Source organism: Sycon ciliatum, chromosome 2 (genome assembly GCF_964019385.1).
Source record: "Sycon ciliatum chromosome 2, ocSycCili1.1, whole genome shotgun sequence".
In the NCBI taxonomy this organism is placed as follows: Eukaryota; Metazoa; Porifera; class Calcarea; order Leucosolenida; family Sycettidae; genus Sycon; species Sycon ciliatum.
The window spans coordinates 26,304,414-26,331,417 of NC_088644.1; the positions used below are offsets into that span (position 1 = coordinate 26,304,414).

General features: G+C 46.9%; 2 protein-coding genes across 4 annotated transcripts; one reads left to right on the forward strand and one right to left on the reverse strand.

The window, feature by feature from the left end:
- Positions 1-12,124, forward strand: LOC135809407 (4-hydroxyphenylpyruvate dioxygenase-like). Its single transcript, XM_065322752.1, has 11 exons — positions 1-118; positions 211-237; positions 5,545-5,607; positions 6,047-6,277; positions 6,743-6,832; positions 7,314-7,417; positions 7,601-7,730; positions 8,866-9,048; positions 9,941-10,057; positions 10,505-10,627; positions 11,546-12,124. The coding sequence occupies exons 1-11, from the start codon at positions 116-118 to the stop codon at positions 11,618-11,620; spliced, it is 1,146 nt and encodes a 381-aa protein (XP_065178824.1). The 5' UTR covers positions 1-115; the 3' UTR covers positions 11,621-12,124.
- LOC135809406 (uncharacterized) lies at positions 11,666-26,163 on the reverse strand. 3 transcript variants are annotated; one of them, XM_065322749.1, is made up of 12 exons: positions 26,146-26,163; positions 25,745-26,020; positions 23,482-23,665; positions 22,679-22,824; positions 21,729-21,921; positions 20,424-20,486; positions 18,909-19,061; positions 17,995-18,078; positions 17,769-17,825; positions 16,789-17,067; positions 14,715-14,981; positions 11,666-12,850 (listed from the first exon to the last, which is right to left on the reverse strand). In XM_065322749.1, the coding sequence occupies exons 2-12, from the start codon at positions 25,793-25,795 to the stop codon at positions 12,066-12,068; spliced, it is 2,262 nt and encodes a 753-aa protein (XP_065178821.1). In that variant the 5' UTR covers positions 25,796-26,020; positions 26,146-26,163; the 3' UTR covers positions 11,666-12,065. The 3 variants fall into 3 exon arrangements, with proteins under 3 accessions (XP_065178821.1, XP_065178823.1, XP_065178822.1); XM_065322751.1 differs by lacking the exons at positions 18,909-19,061; positions 26,146-26,163 and having other exon boundaries at positions 25,745-26,130; XM_065322750.1 differs by lacking the exons at positions 17,769-17,825; positions 26,146-26,163 and having other exon boundaries at positions 25,745-26,130.
- Between the last annotated feature and the right edge of the window lie 841 nt (positions 26,164-27,004).

Below are 27,004 nucleotides of genomic sequence, written 5' to 3' on the forward strand. Positions count from 1 at the left end.
TTGTCAAGAAGATCAACCAAAGCAACGAATACAGTCACTGGTCACAACTCTCTCAAATCAGCACACTCAGAGTTTTGTTTCTGAACACTGTCGGCTTGTTTTGTTCTTCTCCATCATGGTAAGTATCATTCTCGTGGAGGTAGTGGCGACATTTCCGAATGGGTTGGATTCAGCTGTTGCTGCATTTTGCTTGTCGTTCCTGCGATCCAGACAACGTATACGGATAAGGGACCGAAGGTAATTTTGGGACTTATTCCATTGTTTCTGCTAGATAGGTGTAGACATGTAATACATTTGCTGTGAGAGTGTAATCCTGCCTTGAAGACTGTGCAGTTCTGTTGAGATTCTTCGATTTATTGGACAGTTTTTGAATGGGTACGTCGTACTCGTAGTAAAATAGGCACGTGTGTCGTACATAGGATGGTTTTTTTTAATCTCTTCGCCAGTAATTATTGTGTTGAGCACATTTTGTCCCACGAATTTGCAACATGTGAACCACAACATGTTGCTTATGTTGTGGCAGCCGACAGCTATGACTTTTGGAAATGCATGGTACTGGATGCTAGGTTCGTGACGTCAGGGCCTGTTCACCTTGTATGAGCCCTACAATTTGTAGTGTCAATAGCATGTCTTTTGTTTGCCTTGTGCGCATACCAAGAAGTATCCTCTGAAACATGGTACATGTGCTGCTGGATGTTTCATTGGTGATGCATACAGCCATAGTTTTGATAGTATTGAATACAATGTGTGCGTCGGAACTCAAACTTACACTTATTTTTTAAGCAATTATTTTCTCATAGTAAGTCCAATTGGGTGAACCCACCCATTCCAAAATACTCTGCAAATTCCGAACCATTCCATTATACAACGTTTCGGCCAATGGCCTTCTTCAGGTAGTCAATGATGTCCCTGAGGCTGCAAACGGGCGGTTTAAATATGTGCCTGTTCCGCCCGAAGCGCGCGATCTATTCTGCTAACGGGTATTTTCTCATAATAACAATAAAGAGAACACATTCTGCTGTCATCGCCACACTACAACGAAGTCATGAAAGTTTACCAAAATCACAAGAAGATCGATTTTGGTAAACTTTCAAGACTTCGTTGTAGTGTGGCGATGACAGCAGAATTTGTCCTCTTTATTGCTATTATAAAATTGTTGTCTCCACGTCGATTATTTTAATTATTTTCTCGATAGCAATATTCTCAATAGCAATATTCTTAATACCACTATAATTATAATAATACTTCTATAATTATAATAATACTATAATTCTGAAGAAACCACTATATAAGTGAACAAGCGCTTCGGAGACAGCAGTTTTAATATAGCTACTAATGTACCTTTCGTTGTGTGCCTTGCGATAATCGTACAACATTTTACGCATACATGTCGACATATATGAAATGCTTACTGTGCAATTAATTGTCTTTGTAGCTATATTAAAGGGGAAGTTAAGGCAAAAATTAAAATTTCACCAATTGTAGTCTTCGGGTCTTGGGATTCAAGTGGGAAGGGAGCGTCTCAGCTTTCTCGGACCAAGACCATTCGACTCAGCACCCCGAAGACTACAACTGGAAATTTTAATTTTTGCCTTAACTTCCCCTTTAATATAGCTATATCTCCATTGTAATAGTTTATGCAGTAAGTACTGCAAAGAAAAAAATCTCTATAAACTAATACCAGAAACACTAATATTCTAAAGCTAGCACTATAAAGGCGTTATTACATGGGGAGCAAGCGGAGCAGTGTGACAGCATGTGCAAATTGGAGAAGTGTGATAGCATGTGCAAATTGGAGAAGTGTGATAGCATGTGCAAATATTGGAGAAGTGTGATAGCATGTGCAAATATTGGAGAAGTGTGATAGCATGTGCAAATTGGAGAAGTGTGATAGCATGTGCAAATTGGAGAAGTGTGATAGCATGTGCAAATTGGAGAAGTGTGATAGCATGTGCAAATTGGAGAAGTGTGATAGCATGTGCAAATATTGGAGAAGTGTGATAGCATGTGCAAATATTGGAGAAGTGTGATAGCATGTGCAAATTGGAGAAGTGTGATAGCATGTGCAAATTGGAGAAGTGTGATAGCATGTGCAAATTGGAGAAGTGTGATAGCATGTGCAAATTGGAGAAGTGTGATAGCATGTGCAAATTGGAGAAGTGTGATAGCATGTGCAAATTGGAGAAGTGTGATAGCATGTGCAAATTGGAGAAGTGTGATAGCATGTGCAAATTGGAGAAGTGCAGGTGAGAAAGGTACATGTACTGTAAAAGCCATGCCTGTATAACGAATTGCTAATTCTAACGGGTTAACGAGGAGAAATCTGTCGTTAACGCTGAGAATGAGTGACACTCGTTGCCTTTGGTACACGTAAACCAGTCAATTTTGGGAAATCGTTATATATGCGCCTCGTTAGAATAATGGCTTTTACAGTATGTGAGTGGGTATATGGGTTTTGGTATGTTAAGTGAAGAGTGTGATAACGCCTTTATTAGTGCTAGTGTCATGACCCGGACTCGACTCGTCGTGAAAGCGACCACGCAATGAGATTCAGCAGCCAAAAGCTGGGCTCCGAAATATTCTAGAGTTCGGTAAGAACCATGATTAATCCCGCGAAGGATTTGGCACTTTCGTTAGTTGAGCAATCATGGCTTACAACTCGTGGCCTCGAGTCACAAGTGTTGTCGTACGGCGGCTACACCTTCAGTACAAGTCGTCAGCATTGTACTCACTACACTGTTGAGCTTGAGGGGACCCTGCTTAGTCCTGCAAGGGAGCTGATACCTTTGTTAGTCGAGCAAGCAAGGCCCCTCTTCTCGCGTCATACGACGTTAAGGGTCCTGCAAGTGCTTCGCGCACTGCGGACTCCGTTATCCCTATTTGGGAGAGGTCGCGGCTTGACCGTGAAGCGCCCTACGGGGTAATGAGAGGGAAGAGCCTACGGGGCAGAAGATGAAGGGTGACCCAATCAAGACACCGTACGAAGGCGGCGCGCTCTAGCTGCAGCAACATCCGACGGCGTACTCCAGGCTCCGTCGCACGATCGACGTACGAATAACCTCGGAGATCACTCATATTTGTAACACTATCATGTAATGTGGGTGAGCGAGCTCCCCGAAGCTATACTAAATATTTCCTACTAATTATTATATCACAATTATACTATAACCAAAATCACATAAAAGCCGCCTTCTTCCAACGAATAAAAGTATCTTTGATCGCTCCCCTTCAACCTTCGACTACCTTGTGTGAGCCGGAAAACAGGTGTGAGCTAGCAACTTGGATGGCGACTATATTGGTCGTCTACCTGGGTAGCCACTAGACTGATCGAAGCATTTGTGAACGCTACAGGGAACCCAAGGCAGACTTGGCGTGTATTGAATCAGCTGAGCGGACGGCAGCCAGTCCACACTCTTCCCAAATGCTCCCCGGATGACATTGGTAATGTGTTTGCAGGCATTGTCAATGATCCTCAACGTCCCCCAGCCTTGACTCTACCTCAAGGCCCCATGTCTCCGAACAGCCTTTCAATCTTTAAGCCTGTTACCATTGCCCGTGTGCGTAAGCTCCTATCGTCAATAGCCATGACAAAAGCTACTGGCAGTGATGGCTTGCCCGGAACGATTCTTAAATCATGCGCTGACCTTCTTGCACCCTCACTGATGCTCATCTTCAACAAATCATTGTCCGAAGGCCAGCTGCCACCAAACATGAAAATCGCCAACATCACTCCCGTCTACAAAGGTGGTGACCCCAGTCAACCCACCAACTATAGACCTGTCTCTTTGCTCCCTATAGTCTCCAAGCTGCTTGAGCGTATCGTCCATGAGCAACTCAGTCAATACCTGGCTGAACATAATCTTTACCCTTCCTGTCAATTTGGCTTCAGACGCCAGCACTCTACAGAGGATGCTCTCACAATGGTTACAGACAAATTCCTAAGAGCCCGAGATGACGGGCTGTCAACTGGCGCTGCTTTCCTGGACATGTCAAAGGCCTTTGACAAGGTCCAGCATCAGACACTTGTCGAAGACCTATTCCAGCTTGGAATCTCCGGCGCAGCCCTGAACTGGTTAAGCGACTACCTCTCAAATCGTCAACAACAAGTCGCCATCAGCGGCGATAGTAGCTCATCTTTCACGTGCTCAAGTGGGGTTCCCCAAGGGTCTGTACTGGGACCACTATTGTTTGTCATATATGTCAGGGATGTGGCCAGTGAAGTGGATCAGTTTGCCGTCCAGGTAACCCAATTCGCGGACGACATCATGCTACACGATAGCAGGAAGGACAAGGTAGTGCTGTCACACAACCTGTCTTCAGCCATCACCCATCTCAGCAACTGGCTTGGTGAGCGCAACCTAATCCTGAATAGTCGAAAAACACAAATATTGTTTATTCCTGCCAATCGTCATGACGACAAGACATTGAATGTGCACTGTGCAGCTACACTCCTCCAGCAAGTGACAAGCGCCAAGTACCTGGGCTTGCACATCGATGACGACCTGAAATGGAACACAATGGTTGACCATATAGCCAAGACAGTGTCCTCAAAGATTGCCATTCTCTTCCGCCACAGGCAGTGCCTCCCAATGCCATGCCGCTCAACCTACTTGAGATGTATAATTTTACCCACATTCCAATACGCATGCAACAGCTTTTCCTCTTCCCTTTCCTCTGCACAACGTGATCGTCTTGAGAAACTTCTCAAGCGAGCTGTGCGCGTTGTCTGCTCTGCTCCGTTCCTGTCTCCAACTGCCCCTCTTTTTGAACGCCTCAGCATTCAACCCCTGCAATCAATGTATTGCCGCAAACTCCTCCTGCTAACCTTTCGTGTAATTCATAATAACTGTAGTGTGCTTCTTCATGACCTTGTCACACCTCTGTCACACACCCGTCGAACGAGGAGCACAGATGTTCCCCTGCTTCTTTTCCCGAGGATCATATCTGCCGCTGCCACACGCAGCCCTTCATATCAATGTCCCGCTCTCTGGAATAAGTTGCCTGCATCTATACGATCACTGAAGAAACCAGGTCAATTCCGGACCGCTCTCTTACCCCACCTGAAAAATTCACCGACTTACGTTGCTCACTGATCAAATAATTATGCAATCTTTCCTCTGCTAGCTAGCTGCTGTCTTAAATCCTACTCTTTTTTTCTATTTTCTTTTTTTTCTTTTTAATCTTTTCCTTACATTTGTGTGCCTGTTTGTCTTTAGTCGATCTCATGTAATAAGGCAACACTGCCTGTTTGTTATTCGACGTTAAATAAACCAATCCAAATCCAATCCAATCTAAGCCAAGTCACAAACCCGCCAAGCGCGGCCATGACACTAGCTTTAGAATATTAGTGTTTCTGGTATTAGTTTTAGATCCGATATTGTTCACTTTATGGTACCATTATAATGTCTTTCCTTTGTATTCTCTATATGGAAATGGCTGGCAAAAGGTTTTGCAGTATGCAATTTGTTGTGCAGTATCCTAATTTTAATATATTGCACATGGTGGCCTTTTAGCATGTGTCCCATCTCCTATTCTTCTCTGCAGCCCGACGTTGGCAAGTTTGAAGGGTTCGATCACATTACCTTCTGGGTCGGAAATGCCAAGCAGGTAAGTGTGAAATCTTCTTTTGTTGCATTTAGTCCAGCGCACCATATCTATGCAGCTGTCTAAACACACGTGCACTTCTCAATTTTGAGCATCGTAGCCAGCACACTATGTGACAGGCATGTAGCATTCCATCGGAGAACTGGTCCAGCCACCTTAACAGTACCTACTTTTAAGATGGTCCGAACAGTCCACTGAATAAGCTTTTGAGAACTGCCCCCCCCCCCCCCCCCTGCGCGCGCAAGTAACAGTTTTTGAGTTAGGCTGGCTGCTATGGCCGTGTTGCAGAAGTTGGTGGTCAAACACTAACTCTCGACCTAGACACCTGCCTACTCTAGGCACTGCTCTATCTGTTTTCTTCTTCTTATAAAAGATGTTATTGGTGCATTTGCTACTTCACTGCATCCTCCCCATCTATCCTGTCACTTTGTATGCTCGCCAGGCCGCTACCTTCTACAGCGTACGGTTTGGCTTCGAAGTCCTTGGCTACCGTGGGCTGGAGACTGGTGACCGGAAGGTGGTGTCATGGGCACTGAAGCAGAATCGCATCATCTTCGTATTCCAGTCTGCGCTGAACCCAGACGACCAGACATTAGGCCCCCATCTTGTTCGTCATGGCGACGGAGTCAAGGATGTGGCTTTTGCCGTTCAGGACTGCAAGGGAATTATTGAGGTTAGGAGACCTGTGTGTGGTGCATGACTGTCCTCCTCTAGTGCCTGAGTAGTGTGTACTATCATTGTATGTGTATGCACGTCTGTGTGTGTGTGTGTGTGTGTGTGTGTGTGTGTGTGTGTGTGCGTGTGTGTGTGTGTGTGCGCGCATGTGTGTGCGTGTGTGCGCGCGTGTGCGTGTGTGTGTGTGCGTGCGTGCATGCGTGTGCATATGTACTTTGCCAATGCATGCATTTCTACAACAATAAAGTGATAGTCAGTCCGTGCATGTACAGTATGCGAATCCCCTCGTATCAGCTGTTGATAGGCTTTGTCCGGACTGGGCCATTGTGGAAGAAATCATTATACATGTCTTCTTTGGTCACCCTCATCTTCCGCTCCTTTTGCTGGGCTTCATCAGAATTAACCAATAACATAGCACTGGTGTTTGTTTGTTGTGTGTTCAATTGTTTGCTCTGCTATTCAGAAAGCACGCAAGCGTGGTGCAACAATTGTAAGAGAGCCATACACAGAGTCAGACGACAATGGCACCGTAACATTCGCACAAATTCAAACGGTAAGTTTTGTGTGACTGTGTGTGTGTGTGTGTGTGTGTGTGTGTGTGTGTGTGTGTGTGTGTGTGTGTGTGTGTGTGTCGTGTTGTCTATAATGGTTACTCCAGCAAGTGTAGGGTGCGCATAGTGGTAACTGTCTTGGCCGTTCTATTCCGATGTACATGTACTCCGTGTGGTGTAGACCAGTTGTGCATTAGGGGTCGATTCACATGGTTTCGCCAGTTGTGTGGATTAGACAGTTATCTGTCGCTAGTCTTGTTCTGTTTCATTCAGAATCAGATCCATGAGTGCACATCCAGTCCATTTTCAGATTTGTGTGCTTCTCTTGCGACGGACGTATACATGGTACATCATCGTAACATGGCACATGGTGCGCGTATGTGTGTGTGTGTGTGTGTGTGTGTGTGTGTGCGTGCGCGCGTGTGTGTGTGCATGCGTGCGTGTGTTGCACTCAACCTGCCCTACTCTTCTCTTTGTACACAGTATGGTGACACTACTCACACATTTGTGGAGCGTGCCAATTACAGTGGACCATTCCTACCTGGCTACCGTATCAATGAGAAAGTCGATCCCATCTTGGCTAAGCTGTAAGTGTCCTCCTTGCCGGTTGCTCTCGTTGCTACGTCTTCTTCACCATGATGCTGGTGTTTTGTTTGAATGCTTATCGGGCCATTTGTGGCGATGGTTTTGTTTGTATCTCCAACGTTATGGTATCCATGTGCATCTGTGTGTTTCTGCGTGGATGGTTGGTTGTTGTGCGATTACCACAGTCCGGTGATTGGCCTGCAGTTCATTGATCACGTGGTGGGCAATCAGCCAGACCTGCAGATGGAGGAGGCAGCCAGTTGGTACGAGAAGAATCTCATGTTTCACCGCTTCTGGTCTGTGGACGACTCTCAGGTAGGTTGTGGAGTTTCGAGTGTTTCGAGTGAAACTCGACTCACGCCATCTTTATATTATTTACTCTGAAGTTGTGCACTGGGTGACTAGTACAGGCCCACACACTCCAGGAAAACAGATCCGCCTAACAAAAGTTCAGGTTAAGGATATTGTTGCTAGTCAGAAGTCCTGCACGCAGTAGGATTGCAGTGCTCTTCAGTTGCACTTGTCTGCCCGGACTCCAGACCTTACTGGTATTACAATGTACAGCTAAACGCTGCTACTTGAACCATGTCCTTGTACCGCTACATGTGGTGGTGTTATACTACCGCTGCACTAGGTGAAATCCGACCTCCCGAAGGACAAAACTGGCACCCTGGACCTGTTCCGATCATAGCATTGTACATGTGTACGCCTAGCAGCATTCAACACCCCTAGCCCTTCCCGAGTGTGCAAGTCCTGGGCACCGAATATGCACTTTGGGTTGGATTTCATCTGGCGCAACTCTAGTACAGTACCAGTGGTTGTCACGTGACAATGCGTGTCATTTCTTCTTCAATATCTTCCTTTTCATATCACGCTTAGACCGTGCTAACTGCTCCCTTGGCTGCTGGTGGTAAATGTTTTTAGCTTTAGTGTATAACACACCGCAGCCAGTGTGTGTACTCTAGTAGCTGTATGCATCTGAACTTTCTCACGTTGTTGACTTTTGTTTGCACTTGGGTAGATAGTTTTCCACAAGGTTGCAGTACGTAGTAGCTGTACATACAAGTACGCATCCTTGTTTCTGTTCCTTTACAACTGGAGCTTCTGAGATGCAAGTTGTAGTAAAGCTCTGTCTTATGCTTCGAATTTGTGCTATTTGTGTCAAATAGATGTACTTTTGCAATCTGTATTGATGTGTGTGTGTGTGTGTGTGTGTGTGTGTGTGTGTGTGTGTGTGTGTGTGTGTGTGTGTGTGTATGTGTGTGTGCACGTGTGTGTGTTCGTGTGTATGTGTGTGTGTGTGTGCATGTGTGTGTGTGTGTGTGCATGTGTGTGTGTGTGCATGTGTGTGTGTGTGTGTGTGTGTGTGTGTGTGTGTGTGTGTGTGTGTGTGTGTGTGTGTGTGTGCATATGTGTGTGTGTGCATATGTGTGCATGTGTGTCGTCACAGATCCACACAGAGTACAGTGCGCTGCGTTCGATTGTCATGACCAATTACGACGAGACGATCAAGATGCCAATCAACGAGCCAGCGCCAGGCAAGAGAAAGAGCCAGATTCAGGAGTATGTTGACTACAATGGTGGTGCCGGTGTACAGCATATTGCCTTGAACACATCAGATATCATCAAGACTGTACGTACTGAGTCTGGCCGTATATGTGTTCTGTGCTCTCTGCCTGTGCTCTCTGCCTGTGCTCTCTGCCTGTGCTCTCTGCCTGTGCTCTCTGCCTGTGCTCTCTGCCTGTGCTCTCTGCCTGTGCTCTCTGCCTGTGCTCTCTGCCTGTGCTCTCTGCCTGTGCTCTCTGCCTGTGCTCTCTGCCTGTCTGCTGCTGTCTATTACATGTAACACATACAGTACTGGACGTAAGTTAGTTCCCCGCATTACCATGTTTACAGTACCTGTACCTGTTGTGGAGTCGGAAAGCCAATGGTGGCGACGCTGTGCTGCCCTGGCAGCATGCTTTCGCACAGCATTATGTGTTAGCAGCTTAGCATTACTGTTGTGTGTTGCGAGTGCATACAATACGATTCGCTTGTGACTCGGGCAGACTGGATTTACCGCACCTGTAGGAGCGCCAGCATGCGCAAGGATGGTGAATGCAATTGTATTGTATTGTATTGTGCTCCTATATACCGTAAAGTACCGCCAGAGCGCCCCACCTTGATTTTTACAACCAGGGAAAGGAAAATCATATGGCAGAGTGCAACTAAACTTGTATGGTGTGAGAACCTTAATGTACTACAATCACGCTCAGCCTGTTCTTGTAATTGTGTGGAGCTCCAAGATGAACTGAGTGTGGATTGACTGCACAGCATGCAATGTGTGCACAAGGTACGTGTCGTGTATGACGTACAGACCGCTGACCACCTCTAAACACGATCATGGAAGGGAGTAGATTATGGGGCTCTGTCACGGTACTATAGGGTCCATGTAAATAGATGATTGTATTGATAGTGACCCCCGCTGTGGACTATTCTCTGCCTCACGTGCGCGGTGTTATGATGTTTTTGTCTGTGTTTGTTAGATAACTAACCTGCGTGCACGTGGCCTGGAGTTCTTGAGTGTGCCTGATTCGTACTACACGCAACTCAGAGAAAGACTGGCACAGTCCAAAGTCACAGTTACAGAGTCTCTTGACATTGTAAGCCATTCTTTTCTGTTATTGCAGCACTGTGTGTGTGGGTGGGTGTGTGTGTGTGTGTGTGTGTGTGTGTGCATGTTGGTGCATGCGTGTGTGTACTGATTGAATGAGCGTACGTTGAGAATGCAAGCCCCCCCCCCCCTTCCATAGAACCTGTCTGTAATCTGAGTCATCGTCCTCGTAGTGTTTGTCATTGAGTCAAATTTCACCGAGCGCAACTGTGGACAGTTTGACCGTTTGGGTATTGGCCTCAAGTCCTGTCATAATCAAATCAAGCACACTCTGGAGATCATGGTGGCTGATCTGCTCCTTGAGCTCATCCGGGGGGGGGGGGGGGGGGGGGGGAGGGCATAGTGACCTCTAGAGTGTGCTTGATTCCACACGTCTGTCTTAGTGCTTGCTGTTGTGTTGTCGACTGTTTTTTTGTTTGTGGTGACGCGTGCACAGATCCAGCAGTTGAATGTCCTCATAGACTACGACGATGACGGTTACCTGCTTCAGATTTTCACCAAACCTGTGCAGGACAGGCCCACACTCTTCCTAGAAGTCATCCAGAGACACAACCATCAGGTGAGTAGTCCCAGTGATAAAAATAACTCGCCGACTTCGCCTGCCGTATAAGCCATGAGTCTAGCGAGACGCATATTTTTTAAAACAATTATCAGGCGAAGGGTGTACGCATCAGCACGTGGCCGCTTATTCAACCGTGTTCGATTGGGAATAAGGGCCGATTGCTGCAAAAACCTGGTTGACGGAGCGTCCGAAAGACTACCACATACCGTACTCACTCGATTAGAAGCCGGGAGCTTCTATTTTTTCAATACCAATTTTGAGGAGGCTTCTATTTGAGAGGGGCTTTTTATTGCTCCATTCCATACCAGTATTCAAATCGAATCTATAAAACTTTCATATTCACAGCAACTCGGCCCTGAGTTAGTTTGCACACCCTACGTCGACCAGGACATGTACCAATATGAACGAGATTTTTTTTGCGCACTTGACCTTCATACATGGTACTACCTGGTCACCCCATGCTTTGCGAATAGTAGTCCGGGCTTCTATTCGAGAGGGGCTTGTAATTTTTTAACAGTCCTTGTGCGGGGCTTTTACTCGAGAGGGGCTTCTAATCAAGTGAGTACGGTATGGGCTAATCTCGTTCAACCGTGCTTTTATAAGAACGAAATGGCTTTTAGTGACATTTCGCATACAAATCCCCATCTAGTAGGGCGCAGTCACCCAGTTTCAGTGGAAGTGGCGAGTTCGATTGGGAATAAAGGAGGAAGGGTGTGTCGGCACCCTGAAGACTGAGAGTAGTGAAATTTTGATTCTAGGCCATATTTCATATATTATTGGTAACCTTGGACATGGCATGAAATGAAAGGATACTAGTAAAAACTTTCAAGATGTTCAAGAGCCTGAAGTGTGTGTCCTTCTTATCAGTATTACAACTCTTTCTGCAAATGCTGTTTCTGCATTTCTGGGTGCTAGGGATTTGGTGCTGGCAACTTCAAGGCATTGTTTGAAGCAATTGAAGCTGATCAAGCAGAACGTGGCAATCTTTAATTTTGTCCGTGCCAACGTCGCTGCTAACAGTTTAGCGGTGTGCAGTGGCAGCGTGATTCAGATACATCTCTATTTACTCTGATGCCAACAAAAGAAGGTCCAGCGTCCTAATATACATTAGAAGAAGGTCCAGCATCTAATAATAAACATTACGTCAGTGTTAGTAGTGTGAGAGAGTATTCAGTGTGCTACTTCGAAGTGCGCTTATAAGACAGGCCTCATTTTTGCAGTGGGAAGCCAAACTTTATAGTGGCATCCCAGCAAAGACTGACTGGCCGTATTAGCTTTAAGGCATGGCAATGTGGTGTTGTATGTATGGCCTATGTGTTACTTACACAGGTTGCTACAAGTTTTGGGAACAACTGACTCATCAATATCAGCGATAATTATATTCGTTCTCTGATCTTTCTGGCAAGAATGGCACACCAATTGATTACCCCTTTTTTTATAGATCAGATTCTTGATAATTTCCATTGTATTGAGAGTTTGCTGGCACATCCTCCATACCGGTGGTGTATTGTGTATCTACTGCCGCTGGTGGTGGCGGTGCTGCTGGTTGTGGTGGTGGTGCCGCTGCTGGTGGTGGTTCTGGTTTTGGTTCTGGTGTGTTTGCTGCTGGTTGTGGTGGTGGTGGTGCCGCTGCTGGTGGTGGTTTTGGTGTGTTTGTACACTGTACTTCAGTGGGCTTCTCCACTGGGACATTCTCGCCGTTCGTGTGCTGGCTCCTGGAACTGGTGCCGTGTCCTATGCTTTCGCTTCCACTGCCGTTGTGGCTATCGCTGTTACTACTACAATGTCCTGTGCTGCTTGAGCTGGTGGGATGTGCCACTCTGGTGTCATCCTCCAAGCTTATAGAGCTGGGAGTAGAGCAGTCGTAAGTAGAAACAGCATGGGCCGTTGTCTTGTTTGATACATCTACCCTTTCCGGTGGTAGATAATCAGTGCCATGACCCTTCGGAAAATGCACTCTGCTGTCACCTTTTCTGGCAGGCGATGCTAAGTGATCTGTCTTGCCATCCGAGGGAACATCAACTCTTTCCTTTTGTGCAGTGGTGTGATCCCTGAGAAGAGGGTCATATCGGCGAGGCGAGGCAGCATCACCATCAGAGCTTGCCGAGCTTTGGCCAGATGTGTGCGAGTCGGTGCGAGGCCTATTTGAACCACCTCTTGCGACAAGCTCGGATTGCGCATCAGTTGCAGCTCCTTCAGCACCAACAAACCCTCTTCTTGCTGTGCACAGCAAACACACAGAAACTCATGCATTGGTGGCCCATGTACATGTATTGTGTGCAGTGTCTGAATTCAAATGGTCCTAAGCAGTCGCGTCACATGGGGCATCAAGGCGTTTTTTGTCGGTGTGTTCATGGCGTTAGGGCACATGTTCCGATGCGCTACAGATAGTTGCTAGTGTAAGAACCATGGCCCACACAACAAGTAACAATTGGCGATTGCGACAAGAGTGGATTCATTGAGGCAAATTGTTAAAGGGGAAGTATACCCTAAAATCAAATTTTCACCAGTTGTAGTCTTCGGGGTGCTGAGTCGAATGGTCTTGGTCCGAGGAAGCTGAGACGCTCCCTTCCTCCTTTATTCCCAATCGAACTCGCGCACTTCCACCGAAACTGGGTGACTGCGCCCTACTAGATGGGGATTTGTATGCAAAATGTCACTAAAAGCGCCATTTCGTTCTTATAAAAGCACGGATGACCGCGATTGGCCCATATGTTGTAGTCTTTTGGACGCTGAGTCGACTGGTTTTGGTCCGAAAAGGCTGCGATGCAGCGTTCCTCCTTTATTCCCAATCGAACATGGTTGAACAAGCGGTCACGTGCTCCTGCGTACACCAGTCACCTGGTCACCGTGCCTGCAGGGTACAACTTACTAGCCTGTTTGACCTTTTTTGGGTGCAGTCCTGTCACTCGAGTTGAACCTTGGTGTGAAAGTTGTCGCCTGCTGGCGCGGTGACCAGGTGATTTGGGCACCCAGGAGCACGTGACCGCTTGTTCAACCATGTTCGATTGGGAATAAAGGAGGAACGCTGCATCGCAGCCTTTTCGGACCAAAACCAGTCGACTCCGCGTCCAAAAGACTACAACATATGGGCCAATCGTGGTCATCCGTGCTTTTATAAGAACGAAATGGCGCTTTTAGTGACATTTTGCATACAAATCCCCATCTAGTAGGGCGCAGTCACCCAGTTTCGGTGGAAGTGCGCGAGTTCGATTGGGATTCAAGTAGGAAGGGAGCGTCGCAGCTTCCTCGGACCAAGACCATTCGACTCAGCACCCCGAAGACTACAACTGGTGAAAATTTGATTTTAGGGTATACTTCCCCTTTAATGCAATGTGACGCAATCTCATTATCTGCGATGCGAACTAGCAAAATACTAGTAGTAGCATTCACAAGGTGATGTCAGTAATGCGACATCGCCTTGCTCATATGTTTCAAAGTGTAATGCAGCTGTGTACGACAATCTGGCATTCACATGGCTGGGTGCAACTTGTGCAATTCTATAAGCAACAGTTGAACTTAGCATACAACCGTTGCCCAAATCGCATATCGCATAGTGAAACTTTGGTGATAGCCAGTTCCGACGTATGCATGTCTTGCATGAGCTGCTGGTGCATTTGGGAATGTCCTGGTTTAGCGGCGTTACGCATGACATCGCAAAAAGGAAACCCAATTCAGAAATAGTGGAGAGGTTGAGCATACTGAAAATCTGTACAATTTGACCGTTGTGGCCTTGAGTAACAGAAGTCGTAGGAACTTTCGACGGAAAAAGAGCTAAGCAACGATTTACTTTCGTTGCAATCGCCAAACTGTCACACAGTATTGAGTAATGTACGACAGCTGCGTACTGTTGCACATTGAGCGCATGCATGCCTGACAGTGAAGGCCTAACTTGAAGCACTTTTGCGCAAGCTCTGAATCAACTGATTTCCAAAGCCTTTTCCGCTGTTACTTGATCCGTCGAACGTTACGAAACTTCGTTAGGCGCAACCTCATTTATCATAGTCTTAACATAGTCTTACTCCTTGACCTGCCCGGTACGTGAACCCGTCGATTTATTTTTTATTTTTTAACATAGTCTTACTTGATGGGAGATGTGCCATAGTATCTAGCTCCTGCGGCTCATGTTGAGTAGGGGCTGTAACGGCAGGATCGCGTGACAAGCCGTTTGTCTCGACGTTGCTGGCATTCATCTCCTGACTAGCGTAACAGACTGGTTGAGTGGAGATTGTAGTAGGAGTAGCAATGTTAGGCAGACTGATTGACAGGTCCTCTTGCTCCATCCTTATGTCATACCTTGAAGTCTCCACCAACTGGCTATGGGCCGAGTCGCTGGGTTGCGTCGCTTGGGCTACACGTGCAGAAAAAGACAAAGTGGCTAACACTCACACGCATACAGTCGACTCCACTTGTAAAAAAACCCTCACATATAGCTAATTTCATGATATACCGAACCATTGTCCATGTCCCTGTTCGAACCCATACAAAATTGACCCTTTGTAGCGAACCGTTTTCGTTTATAACCATAATTATCTGGTCGGGCTGCATGTAAACCAAGTGCATTCACTCATACCATCATGGGTCACGTGCCAGTTAGGATGTGTTGCCTGTATAGTGTGAGTGCATTTCTTTTACAAAGAACTTCGGCTACAAAGAACTAATTCTCCTGCACAATGGTGTTCATTATGATCAGGAGTTGACTGTATATTGGTTGTTATCATGGTCTGGTGAATAAATTGATATGTGATCATACAGTCATGGCAATGTACCAGACTCAGCAGAGGACGTTCAGGTTCGTTACAACTCCGAGTTTCATGCCACAAGGCAATCACCAGACAACTGATACTGGGGATCTATCCAACATTACACTTATAACGTCGTTATATACACATGCATGGCCAAATCTAGTGCTGGGTGCACGTCAGCATTAGATTGTCGGAAAAGTGGGCAGAGGTGTTAGAAAGACAGCGGCCGGCAACAGGCGGGTGGTAGGGCTAGGAGGATGGCGGGCAACAGGTGGAGTTCTATCCGCCGATAGGCGAGAAGCTCCTCGGTAAGCCCTATCGGTTGCAGAACAGTTAATCCCGATTGAGCAGCGTTAGATGGCCATCATCATATGTGCCCGAAAATTGCTCCTGTTCCACAATCGTCATCCCTGGATGAAGGACAAGGATGGCATTATGTTTGATGTAGCCAGGAGCAGTTATGATGGTGCTGAGACATGAGAGCTTGTCACGGCCCCACGCTGCTCTCCTGCTCAATCAGCTCCCACGCCACGGTGATAGATCTGCTCATGGAAATCTTCAAGTGATTCGTCGACCCGCGAATGACTATCGACTCCTACCAGAAGATAGCGGATTTCGTGGACATCACTATGAACCTGGGCACGTGGAAGTTCCGGCCCTTCTAGAAGCCGAACGACAACCCGCTATATGTCAGCATTGTCAGCAGACATTCCAATCATCCACCGAGGATCACCAAAGGTTTTCCCCGTTGACAAGTGCCTTTCAACTAGCCTATCATGCGATGCTGACGGGTTTAACAATGCAACCCCCTGCGCATCGGCATGTATTCAAAGCCAGTGTGTATGCATGAGCCTTGAGCTTCCAGTCCAAGGTGCAAGAGGAAAGGAGTAGCAAGAATCGTAGCTGGAAGGTTATTTGGTTAAAAAAATACCTCACTTTAAGAATGTGAGCACAATTGTCGCTGGCAGATTCCCCGGCCTTGTCACCAGACATTTTTTCCCCGAAGACATGAAAGAAACAAAACATATGTACCCAGAGAGTACCAAAAAAGATTTTTTGGTACTCCCGCTATGTGCTGCAGAAAAGTTCCACATTCTAGATCCTGACGGCACCGAACTGAGAAGCTTGTGCTAAACACGCGACCCGAGATGATCTCAAAATGCAGGCACGACAAAAAGCTCCACGCCTCGCAAATTTTATACCTAAAAAATGAACTGATCAAATGCTATTATATTACCAGTTGCCCGCTATCTCTCCAATACCCCGCCCCTCTTTTGACAACTCATGCAACCCTATGTGTTTATATGGGTTGAACCCCAGTATCAGTCGTCCGAGTCCATCATTTTACTACGGTTGACATACATATACAATATACACGACCATTGCTTGTTATCGAAGCATTCCTATGCCTACCCTCAGTGACAGTGTGGTGGATGGTCTGGTGGTGGACTGCTCCGTCGGATTCGCCCGGTTGGTCCTCGTGATGCACCGCCAGTGTGGGTATTTGTGACGGGGCACCTTGACGCATGACCCTAACGTCGCGCATATGATTGGGATCAGTTGCTGGTGGCCGAGGCTGGTTCTGCTCATCCCGCCGGAACGCCAACACTGAATACTGCATCTCCTGGCTGGCATACAAGATGCAACGCTCACTATTCTTCTCTTCAGGCTCTGCCACTCGTGTTGGGTATGCTATAGCAAACATAGCAAGTATGCATGGAGAAGAAACATGAAGACTGAGACAGTGGGATGACAGTTCACTCAGAATTTAGCCAGAGAGCATTTTTCCTTTTTTTTCTTCTTTGTTTTACTTCGCAAAATCCAAACGGGAATTTCTTCCCAATGACAAGGTAGAAGAGAGAGAAGAAAAAAAGAGAGAAAAAAGTGTGTATGCACTGGAAATGATAGTCAGCTGGAGATCAATAAGCCCATTGCGCAATGACGTAATTTGTACCATAAACACCCCAGACAGCCACCTGGGCATGGTCGTCTGGGGTGTTGAACAGTGCATTGCTGATCCCAGTGTACTCACATGCATTACTCATACCTTCCATTTTGGCAATGCGCAATGGGCTTATAGTACGGATCCATTGTCAAACATGGCATTTAGTACTGTTGCATGTATTTAGCAAGGAATACATCAGGCACAGTCAAGGACCAATTGCATACGGTACTGCTGCAGCTTTGAAGGAAGCATCACTGACATTTTCAGCCGGGCCCGGCAAATTTAGGGTCAAGCACATTTCACAGTCATTATCTCGTTTGAAGCAAGAGCTTGTGCTCCGAGTCCTCAAATGATCTGTACTACGGATCAGTTTGGGATATGTGTACTTTTCCAATGCTCTGTTTTCTGGGCACTAGCCGCTACAGCAATTAAAAATAATAATAATTACCTGTAGCTTGTGTTGAGGCTTGGGCTACTGGCGAAGCAGGATGATTTGGCCGATCAGCTGTAGTGAATAATACATGTACAGCACAAACCCATGACATGCTGGGTCAGGGAATTTAAACTGATCTGTACTCGTACTACGGATCAGTTTGGGATATGTGTACTAGTACTTTTCCAATGCGTTGTTTTCTGGGCACTAGCCGCTACAGCAATTAAAAAATAATAATCACCTGTAGCTTGTGTTGAGGCACTTGCTTGGTCTGCCTGTGTTGAGGCTTGGGCTACTGGCGAAGCAGAATGATGTGACCCATCAGCTGTAGAAAATAATACATGTACAGCACAAACCCATGACATGCTGGGTCAGGGAATTTAAACTGATCTGTACTACGGACTTGGTCAAGCATCCTCAAGAAGATGACATGCATGCACTTGGTCTTGGTCATGTGTTCTGTACGTATTAGTCCCCGATTGGTCGTCCCGATTTGTCGTCGCAATATTACTGCTTGTTCTTGTTGTTTTCTTTGAGTCTTTTCCCGGGTGTCTTTTCCCGTCGTCGTTTTCAGTCTAGTCTTTTCGTCTTTCTCCTCCTGTGCCCTTTCCGTTTGTATAAGAAGTCCGAAACTCTACCAAGTTGTTTGCGCTGTTGTGTGACAGGGGCCAGGGGGAGAAGGCAATACTATTTATATTTCACACTGATGCAGGTGGAATGTGAAGATCTATGGGCTTTGCTTCTAGCCTATCTAGGGTGTCCATTCTAGACGCCTCTGTGGCCCAGTGCTGAAGAACTGGGGGTCAGCCTTCTAACCTGGACCGTTCTTATTATTATGTATGCACACATTCTATGTCAATATGCATTACTGGACTGGGCGGTGTTCGGGACCAGCATGTTGTGGCCTCAACCTCAATAATTTCACAGAGCACGGATCACAGAGCGCTTCAGCCGGGGTTGAAGCACACTTCACGATCACACAGCACTGTCGAAGCGCACATCATTCCGGGCGCTGTGATGGGTCTCACGCCATCTCCCTTCTTCCTCCGCACACTTTTTTAAGACTTGCTATCGTGATTGATGATCATGCAGGAAACGTGTTTCACTGACCCGTGTCCCCCCCCCCCCCCCCACCTCCCACCTCTCCCCCCTCACCATTGCTGACAGACTCCTGACGAGGAACACAAGATGGTATGTCCACGCATTGGTTGCCATGGCCACTCCTCGAGCGTCTTCTCAGCATAAGTATAATCGCCAGAATGATGGCAAGGACCACTAGGACACCTGCAGCTAGTCCAATCCATAAATCTGTATGAGGAAGACACACAGGGCAACCATTGATAACTACACCAAGCTGCATGCATGCCCACAGAAGCGGTCCCTTGAGCAACAGTACAATCCACGATCCGGAAATCGAACAAAAAGAGGGATGTAACAAAGTCTGAAGAAATTGTTAAAACGTATTGGAAACGGTCCCTGCTGGGATGCGGATGATTACACCAGCCAACGTAGTGGGAGAGCATCTCTTGCCTATAAGTTAGTGATGGTCCCTGGTTGGAGTCCTGGCGGTCACGGTGACAGTTCATTTTTTCTTCAGATGTCTGCACCCATTACTAGGGGCCATTAGTCAGTTCACCTGCCTCAGTAACGAGTATATGACTCACCCGTGCCTACAGTATCTGGACAATAGCAGATTGGGAGAAATATGACTTTTTTGCAAAGTAAGGACAGTTTGGGAAGGCTCGAATTATTTTTTTGGAAACTCACCAGCTGCATATTAATGGGAAATACATGTAACTTCTACTAACAAGGTATTCAAAATAGAAGAAGAAAACACATGGACACGAGTTATGAAGCAACTATCCACGAATGTAACAAGATAATAAGCGGTGAGTACGTGCTATAACAGGGCACAGAACTGACAGGCTACTGAGACATTCAGCAACCTAAGACCTAGCTCTAACACATCTCCAGTGCGCAAACCAACAGCCTTCCAACTTGGAAGGTTCAAGGTTCTATTTTACGTTTCATACTGGCTCATTATCCTCGTTGAATTGGTACTCAAGCTAATAATCACTCCCGACCCGTGTGAGCTGTGGTGCATTTAATGCAGGACGCGTGGCAGGCGAATTGAATATTTAAACCAACAAGGAGAAAAACAAGTCATCTAAACCGTGGCAGTTACTGTGGAAGCTGTCAAGGTGACCCGCTGCACTCTGATAGGGTGACCACCTGTTCCAAAGGGCCACTACAACTATGACCCACGCGGCAATGAATGTTGTTTTTCCAGTCAGTGAATGAACCTGGATAAGAATAGTGACGTCTGTACACCACATCCGGACCACATTGTGTTAGGTACCTTGAGAAGTATGATTGGTGGATGGGAGGGGGGGGGGGCACTCTGAGCACTGCACCCTTGGCTGGATGTGATTCCCAGCCATCTAGGCTGGCTGAACATACCCACTATCAGTCCGCAGTGGTAACACACTGGTTTGGCCTGTGGTGAGAACCTGAGTTTATAGCGGAATTATAACACGAGGTTGATCCTAAACCTCAAATCTGAGGTACGTGTTATTGATGTTGACACATCCAATGTCAATTCACAAAGTGTGATTATGCAGCAAACTATTAGGAACATAATATTACCATACATACGTATTACCATCTTACCAGTTTTATCGTTGTGTGCTTTGCTGGGAGCAGTTGCTGAAGCAGCCGATTCCTTGACAGTGCCTAAACAATGGGTAGAGAGGATGCACAGGTAGGAACGTCACATCATTGCTATAAGCTGTAGCATAAGCTCAGCAACATTCCTATTTCCAGTAGCTCCTTCTTTACAAGAGAATGCCGGGCCAAATAAGCAGGTCGCAAAAGATACGACTGGTACCGTATTTTTCCGGTTGTAAGTCGACCTTTTACGACTAAAAATAGAAGGAGAAAGGGTGGGGGTCGACTTACAACCGGAAACTATCAGAATCTTACAAAAATTGACCTGCCCTGCATGCATGAGTGCACGATGTGTACACATGTTTGCCAGTTTATTGGCATTTTTCAAGGATTGGGACGTTACACCCTCCAATAAGGAATGTTTACATGATTTGTTGATGTGTTAGTAGCAGGGAATGGTTAGTAGTGCTTCGTTGGGTGAAAACTTTAAAACGCAGAATAGAGACCTCCGGATACGGGGGTCGACCTATAACCGGGGTCGACTTACAACCGGTAAAATACGGTACATGACGCTGTCAACCAATTCGGACATTTTACCCTCTGGTCTCTCTCTCTCCTTCTCTCTCCTTCTCTCTCTCTCTCTCTCTCTCTCACACACACACACACACACACACACACACACACACACACACACACACACACACACACACACACACACACACCATTGGACCATTGGACGCCCATCGCCGGAGGCGATGATAGCGATGCTACGGCAGAAGCCATAGCAGCTTGTGCTGGGATTGCACCATTCAACAGCTTGCAAGGCTGAAGAATTGGCCACCACTATTCAGCCTGGTCTACACCACACAGCTATGAAGTGGCTTTTTCTGGCCAGTGAATCCCTACTTTTTGGTCTTTTTCATTTTTTCATTTTTTTTTCACGCACACGCATCACGCCACATACTCCGGCATGCACTGGCTGTTGGTAACCACCCAGGAGAATGAAAGAAAAGTCAGGAGGAGTCTGAGAAAGAGAAGAAAGACGTGTGTGACCATAATCGTCGGGAATCGAACCCGCAACCTATCGATTGGACACACACACACACACACACACACACACACACACACACACACACACACACACACACACACACACACACATCTACCCGGGTAACACGGAGTACACCATCACTAACAGTTGTGCCCTGCAGAAGCCCTCTCTAGCCAAGGCCGTGCTGATGCCAACTGTGGCCACGTGGTGTGTGTAGCACACCAGTACGAATTGAACAGTAAAACCCAGTTTCTTACTGGCAGAAGTGTGGACTGTCGGTATGGTGGTGAGAGGAGGAATACACAGTCCTCCAGTGGAGTTACGGCATGGCTTCACAGCCTGCTGGTCAAGTGATGTGCACATGAGGCACTGCTCGCAGGTGTTATTGGACTCTTCGCTGCACGAGGCACAGGCTGTGTCGTGAGTGCTGTTGCATAGCTTGACGTAGGACTGTTTAGTAATCGCATCACAAACAGCAACAACAAAACAACAACTGGATCAAGTAGTTGCAGGCAAACCTCAGTGACTCACTTCGCACAGTACCCTGTGTGCACATGGGGGTACATGAATGGTCTCCAGCTGGTCCGACCTGTGAGCTCTATACAGGGTCAGGGCGAGGGGGGGGGGGTAGCAGCAACAGGTCCATATGATTGTCAGGTTTTGGCTGGACTCACTCCGGCGGCTCTGCTCATCACCACAGTCCAACTGGCCAGCTATCCAGAGGTTGAGAGGTTCACTGTGCATTTAATGATACTTGGGCACATCAGTCAGTATGCAGTGATACGGTTCAGTATACAGTCAGACCTCGCTTATCCGGATCCCTCGCCAACCGGAAGAAAATCGTTGGTTACCGATTTACAGCATATGCCATGCATACATACAGTATGTGTGTTCGATTATCGGGTTCCCTCGCCTCTCCGGAAATTTTTGTGGAAAACGGATGTGTGCGGTTAAGCGAGGTTTGACTGTACCATACTAGCCTTACCATGGATGGGACGTAAAGCACTATTTTCTAAGGACTCTGCATTATGCTATACCATTCGCTTCGCCTTGGACACAGTGTACTGCAGCTAAAAGACAAGTTGTTACAACCCTTGGACTGTTGGAGGCATGTTATACTCAAGTACAGTACAGTACAGTCATGGGATTCAAGTCAGCAGGTCTGTTAGAACCACCTGACCGGCATACTGTGCTATTATCAACTTACCCCTGCACTGCACTGAACAGTAGCTGCAGGTCTGCAGCGCCAGCACTGTGCTGATGACACGGTGGGAGAGTAGTCAACGCCCGCCGTGCATGGGTAGCAGCTGGTATCGCTGCGCAGGCGACAAGAGGTGGCCACCGCTCCAAACCCTGGACAGCCGGGAGAAAGCAAGAGAAACATGCGTCATAATTGTTAACTGAACATCACCCTTTTGTAACATTTCACTTGGTGGTACACCAATAATACATTAGTGCGCAATTGCGCATGGTACACACCCTTTCCTCTTTCCATTTATTCTCCCAAGAAAAGTACACTTTAAAAGACATGAAAGTGGGATTGGTTCCACACCCTTCCCTGTACCATCACCCTGCTGCCTGACGGCAAGTTGCACCATACATGGAGTGACTTACGGCAAGTTGCACCATACATGGAGTGACTTCAGCGGTACGGGTATTCTACACTACCTTTGGTACTACTGTTGTGGACATGGAAATCCGGTCCCACGTCTAGCGGCCCCAGAGCGCTGGCCATCCAGCCGTGGATAAGCGGTACACACTTGTATTTCAGCGCTGCAGCGCTCTGGTCGCATCGGATCAACAATGATTATGTGCATTGCACGCAGCGTTCTGTACTCGCTGAGGGCGCCGGCCCCGGTCAATCGACTAGATTTCCATGTCCACGGCAGTAGTAGGTTCGTTTTTGACCAGACGTGACCACAAACATTCTCGTCTGGTCGGAAAAAAGAACCTACTGCTACTATGAATCGACAGACCAAATGAAGATGGCAGCATCGAATTAATTGCTACCTTCAGAGCATGTGCCGCACTCGAAACACTTGGTGTCATTGTAGCACACGCTGTGGCTTGGACACTGGTAGCAATCGCCGTGCACGGTTTGCACTAGCCTGCCAGGACGCAAGCCTGGATGCTCTGTTGTTGCCGCCACCAGATCCACGGGCAGCAGCATGACACACGACAGGAACCCGATGGCCTGTGCACCAGAAAGTATATAAACAACAAGATACACTCATGGAGAGTCACGGCAGCTCGAGAGAGTGCTTGCTGCAGCCTACGTATATCAGTCACATCCTCAATCTGTGGACAGAACTGTTTCGTCCTGCATCTATATCAGTCACATCTATAGGATGCTGTAGTCAATACTGTCTGATGTCGCTAAAGCGTGAAACTCGGAGTTACAGCAACAACACGTTGGTTCTCTTCTCTGTACAGTCAACTTTGCGGCTAACAGCACCCGGCGGGGCATCAGAAAAGTGTCCTTATTCGCAAAGTGTCCTTATACCCGAAGTCTCATTATAATTATGTATACAGGTAGAATGGACTTTGCTCTGGGCATGGAAATTCTGTCGTTGTTGGCGAATTGTCGTTATATCCGCAGTCGTTATTAGCGAATTGTCGTTATATCCGCAGTCGTTATTAGCGAATTGTCGTTATATCCGCAGTCGTTCTTAGCGAGAAGTTGACTGTACGTTTTAAAAACCAAGATCAATATCATGGCACCAATCAGTCTAGGGTACAATGTAACTGATCGACGGGCTACTCTTTGAAGATGTATGCCATAATAGGGGTTATAGTGAGACATCAACTCCTGGCATGTAGCCTGGATTCTGAGCACAGCGGGGCAAGTTAAGTCAACCCAGCCGCACATGGCACAAGGTCAAAATAATGATGTTGTAAGCAGGGAGGGACTAGACTGGAAGCCTGGTCCTGTATGTACAGTAAGACCTCGCTTATCCGGTCCTCTTTGGCACCCAAAGCACCCCCCCCCCTGCCTACGCCCCTGCAGGCATCGCCTGGTAAGATCTTTATTGTACTCCTTACCATAGTAATATACAATACTACAGAATCATCGGAGTGATATTTATGATAAATGTGATCATAGTGAGTAGGTCATGTGGTGCTTAGCTAGCCGACTTCGCGCGGTAGATCTGTGTCTGGACTACATGCGGCCCAAGCCAGAACAGCTAGTTCTCTCCGCATTCATGATCAGTGTGGATAACCAGTCTGATAGGAGATATTCCGTAGTCAATAGTGAACCTGTAATTATTATTGACTATGGAATATCTCCTCACCGTATCCGACTAGTCATCACTGTGCGCGCACAGTGATCATGGACATGAATGCGGAGAGGAGTGAAGTTGAACTCTGATTCAGTGATTGGAGTTCGCCGAGGCTCCTCCATTCTACCTTAATTTTACAGTATGTATGGAAAAGATAAACAAATGCAGAACACAGCACCGACGAGGCCGCAGTGACCGTGATAATTATTTTGGCGGTCCGGTCACGATTGTACGAGTCACAGCTCTTTGCACAACTGTGACAAGATTCCTCCCCATTGGTTTCAGTAGAAAACTGGCGCGTATGACTTCTAACACACCACTCTACCCTTTCTCTTCGTCTTGCTTTGTTTTCACCAGTTTGAGCATGGGGAGTAGGCCTCGACCAAATATGCTGGCGCATATTTCCGCATATTTTTGTGGGACAGTTCATATAGGCATATTGAGCGACAAAGGAAATATTGGAATGAAGCCAGCATATAATTCAATTATTCTGAAGAAAATGAGGACAAAACATTCATATTCTGGACAAAATGCGTTCAGAAATGCCTTTTATGGATGAATTTGGAATGGTTGAGGCGTTTGCTATATTTCCCCATGGATGAACACTATCGCTACTGTTGCTGGGGACACACCCCAGCCATACTATTCCGCATGTGTTTTGATTTGCACCATAAGCATGATAGCCGTAAAGCCAATGAATATTCCAAGGTTGTAATTTTACTGAAATAATCTACACCTTCTGCTTATGTCGAGCATATTTTGGCATATCTTTCTGCATATCTTGCTAAGCCTTTGGCATATTATTATTATGGACGTTTTCCCTGATATGCGACGAGCATAATAATGCTCTTTTTTTAGCATATTTGGTCGAGGCCTAATGGGGAGGGAAGCAATCGGCATTTCCAGCACTATTCAGATTTCTGAAAAGACAAGTCAAGCCTCCATTGTGACCTACACAGTCCGGTCGGAGGGAACCGCAAATCAGTGCTTACCAGCAAAATCGTCGCCTCTGGCCTCTTTGATAGGAGCCGCCCTCTCGACATGCCGGATGGACCGTCGGGTAGCAGAACCGCTAAGACAGAACGCAGTACATTTGCAATGTACTAGTACCATCGGGTGGTCGGGCGCAAACGGCGGGCCTAAGATTTCAGTCGGGCAAGCTGGGCTACACGGCAACTCACAAGTGAAACAATGCACCTCGGGCTACACTTGTAAACAACATGAGGAACGGTCAGCGTTGGGTGGGGCCATGTGTGAGTCCGGCTAACCTAAATTCCTCGAAGCAATGGGCAAAGAGAGACACAAAAGCACAACGAGAAAATGATACCGTGACAAGGTTTGTGTCAAGCAAACAGAAAGAGACGAAACACGGTTGCGCGGGTACTACTAGTACTTTTTAGTTTTGGTCTTTCGTCAAGCGGCTTGTCATTCACACCTCCCAGTATGGTGCTGTCCTTCGGCTACGCAAACTGCTACTGACTGGTGATGGCACTTGGCCGTACAGGGACTTGAACGGTTCAGCGGTCAAGCACGTGAAGAACGTTTCAAGCTGGCAAAGGGACTGACCCAAGGCTTGCAAGGCGATAAAACTCAACAGCCTGTCTGGGCGACAGACCGCAAGGGGATTTTTCTTCGCCCTTTCCATGATCCAGGCAATGCATCGATGACGAATCGTCGAGTCGACTGAAGCTTCTACTCTCGTACTCGAAAAATGACGGAATGTGACAAATGAACACTACATGTAGGTACTGTCCTAGTGACATAGCCTAGCCAGTGAACCATGATGAACATACATGTACTGCGAAGTAACGGTACGACGGACTAAAAGAGGTTGGTCTAAGCCTCTAAGCCTTAGGTTGTATGTTGGCCTACACAAACGATAGTCACCCCGTCCTCTGATCAACCTCACTTTCCGACCTGCATGCACCACCACACGCCCAGGCCTCAGTGTCTTGCCTAGCATGCCTGCCTCCAGATGTATTATCATAATACTACTGATAGTTATACCTTGTAGATATTCCTTGATTGCGTAAGCATGAAACTTAAAGTAGCAGCAAACAAGCCTTGATTGTCCTTGTTGTTCTGTTGTGTACTACGCTCTGCCTTTGTGGTGTTGAGCACTTTCAAGCACTCTGGGTACATCCTTCGGTAGATATTCCTTGATAATATTATTTGCAGCAAGAGTATACAAGCAGGTTATGTACTCTTGATTGTGATAGCAAAAATGCGGCAGGTTAAGCAACGAATGCACG

Bases quoted from the DNA above. Each gene is read 5' to 3' on its own strand.
- LOC135809406 (XM_065322749.1), bottom strand. From the start codon at position 25,795: ATGTCGAGAGGGCGGCTCCTATCAAAGAGGCCAGAGGCGACGATTTTG. The intron at 22,825-23,481 runs GTAGCAATTAAT...CCGGCTGTCCAG, and splicing joins GTGCGGCACATGCTCTGAAG to GGTTTGGAGCGGTGGCCACC. The intron at 20,487-21,728 runs GTAAGAAACTGG...CCCATTGTTTAG, and splicing joins GACAGTCCACACTTCTGCCA to GCACTGTCAAGGAATCGGCT.
- LOC135809407 (XM_065322752.1), top strand. The intron at 238-5,544 runs GTAATTTTGGGA...TCTTCTCTGCAG, and splicing joins ATACGGATAAGGGACCGAAG to CCCGACGTTGGCAAGTTTGA. The intron at 10,628-11,545 runs GTGAGTAGTCCC...TCTGGGTGCTAG, and splicing joins TCCAGAGACACAACCATCAG to GGATTTGGTGCTGGCAACTT.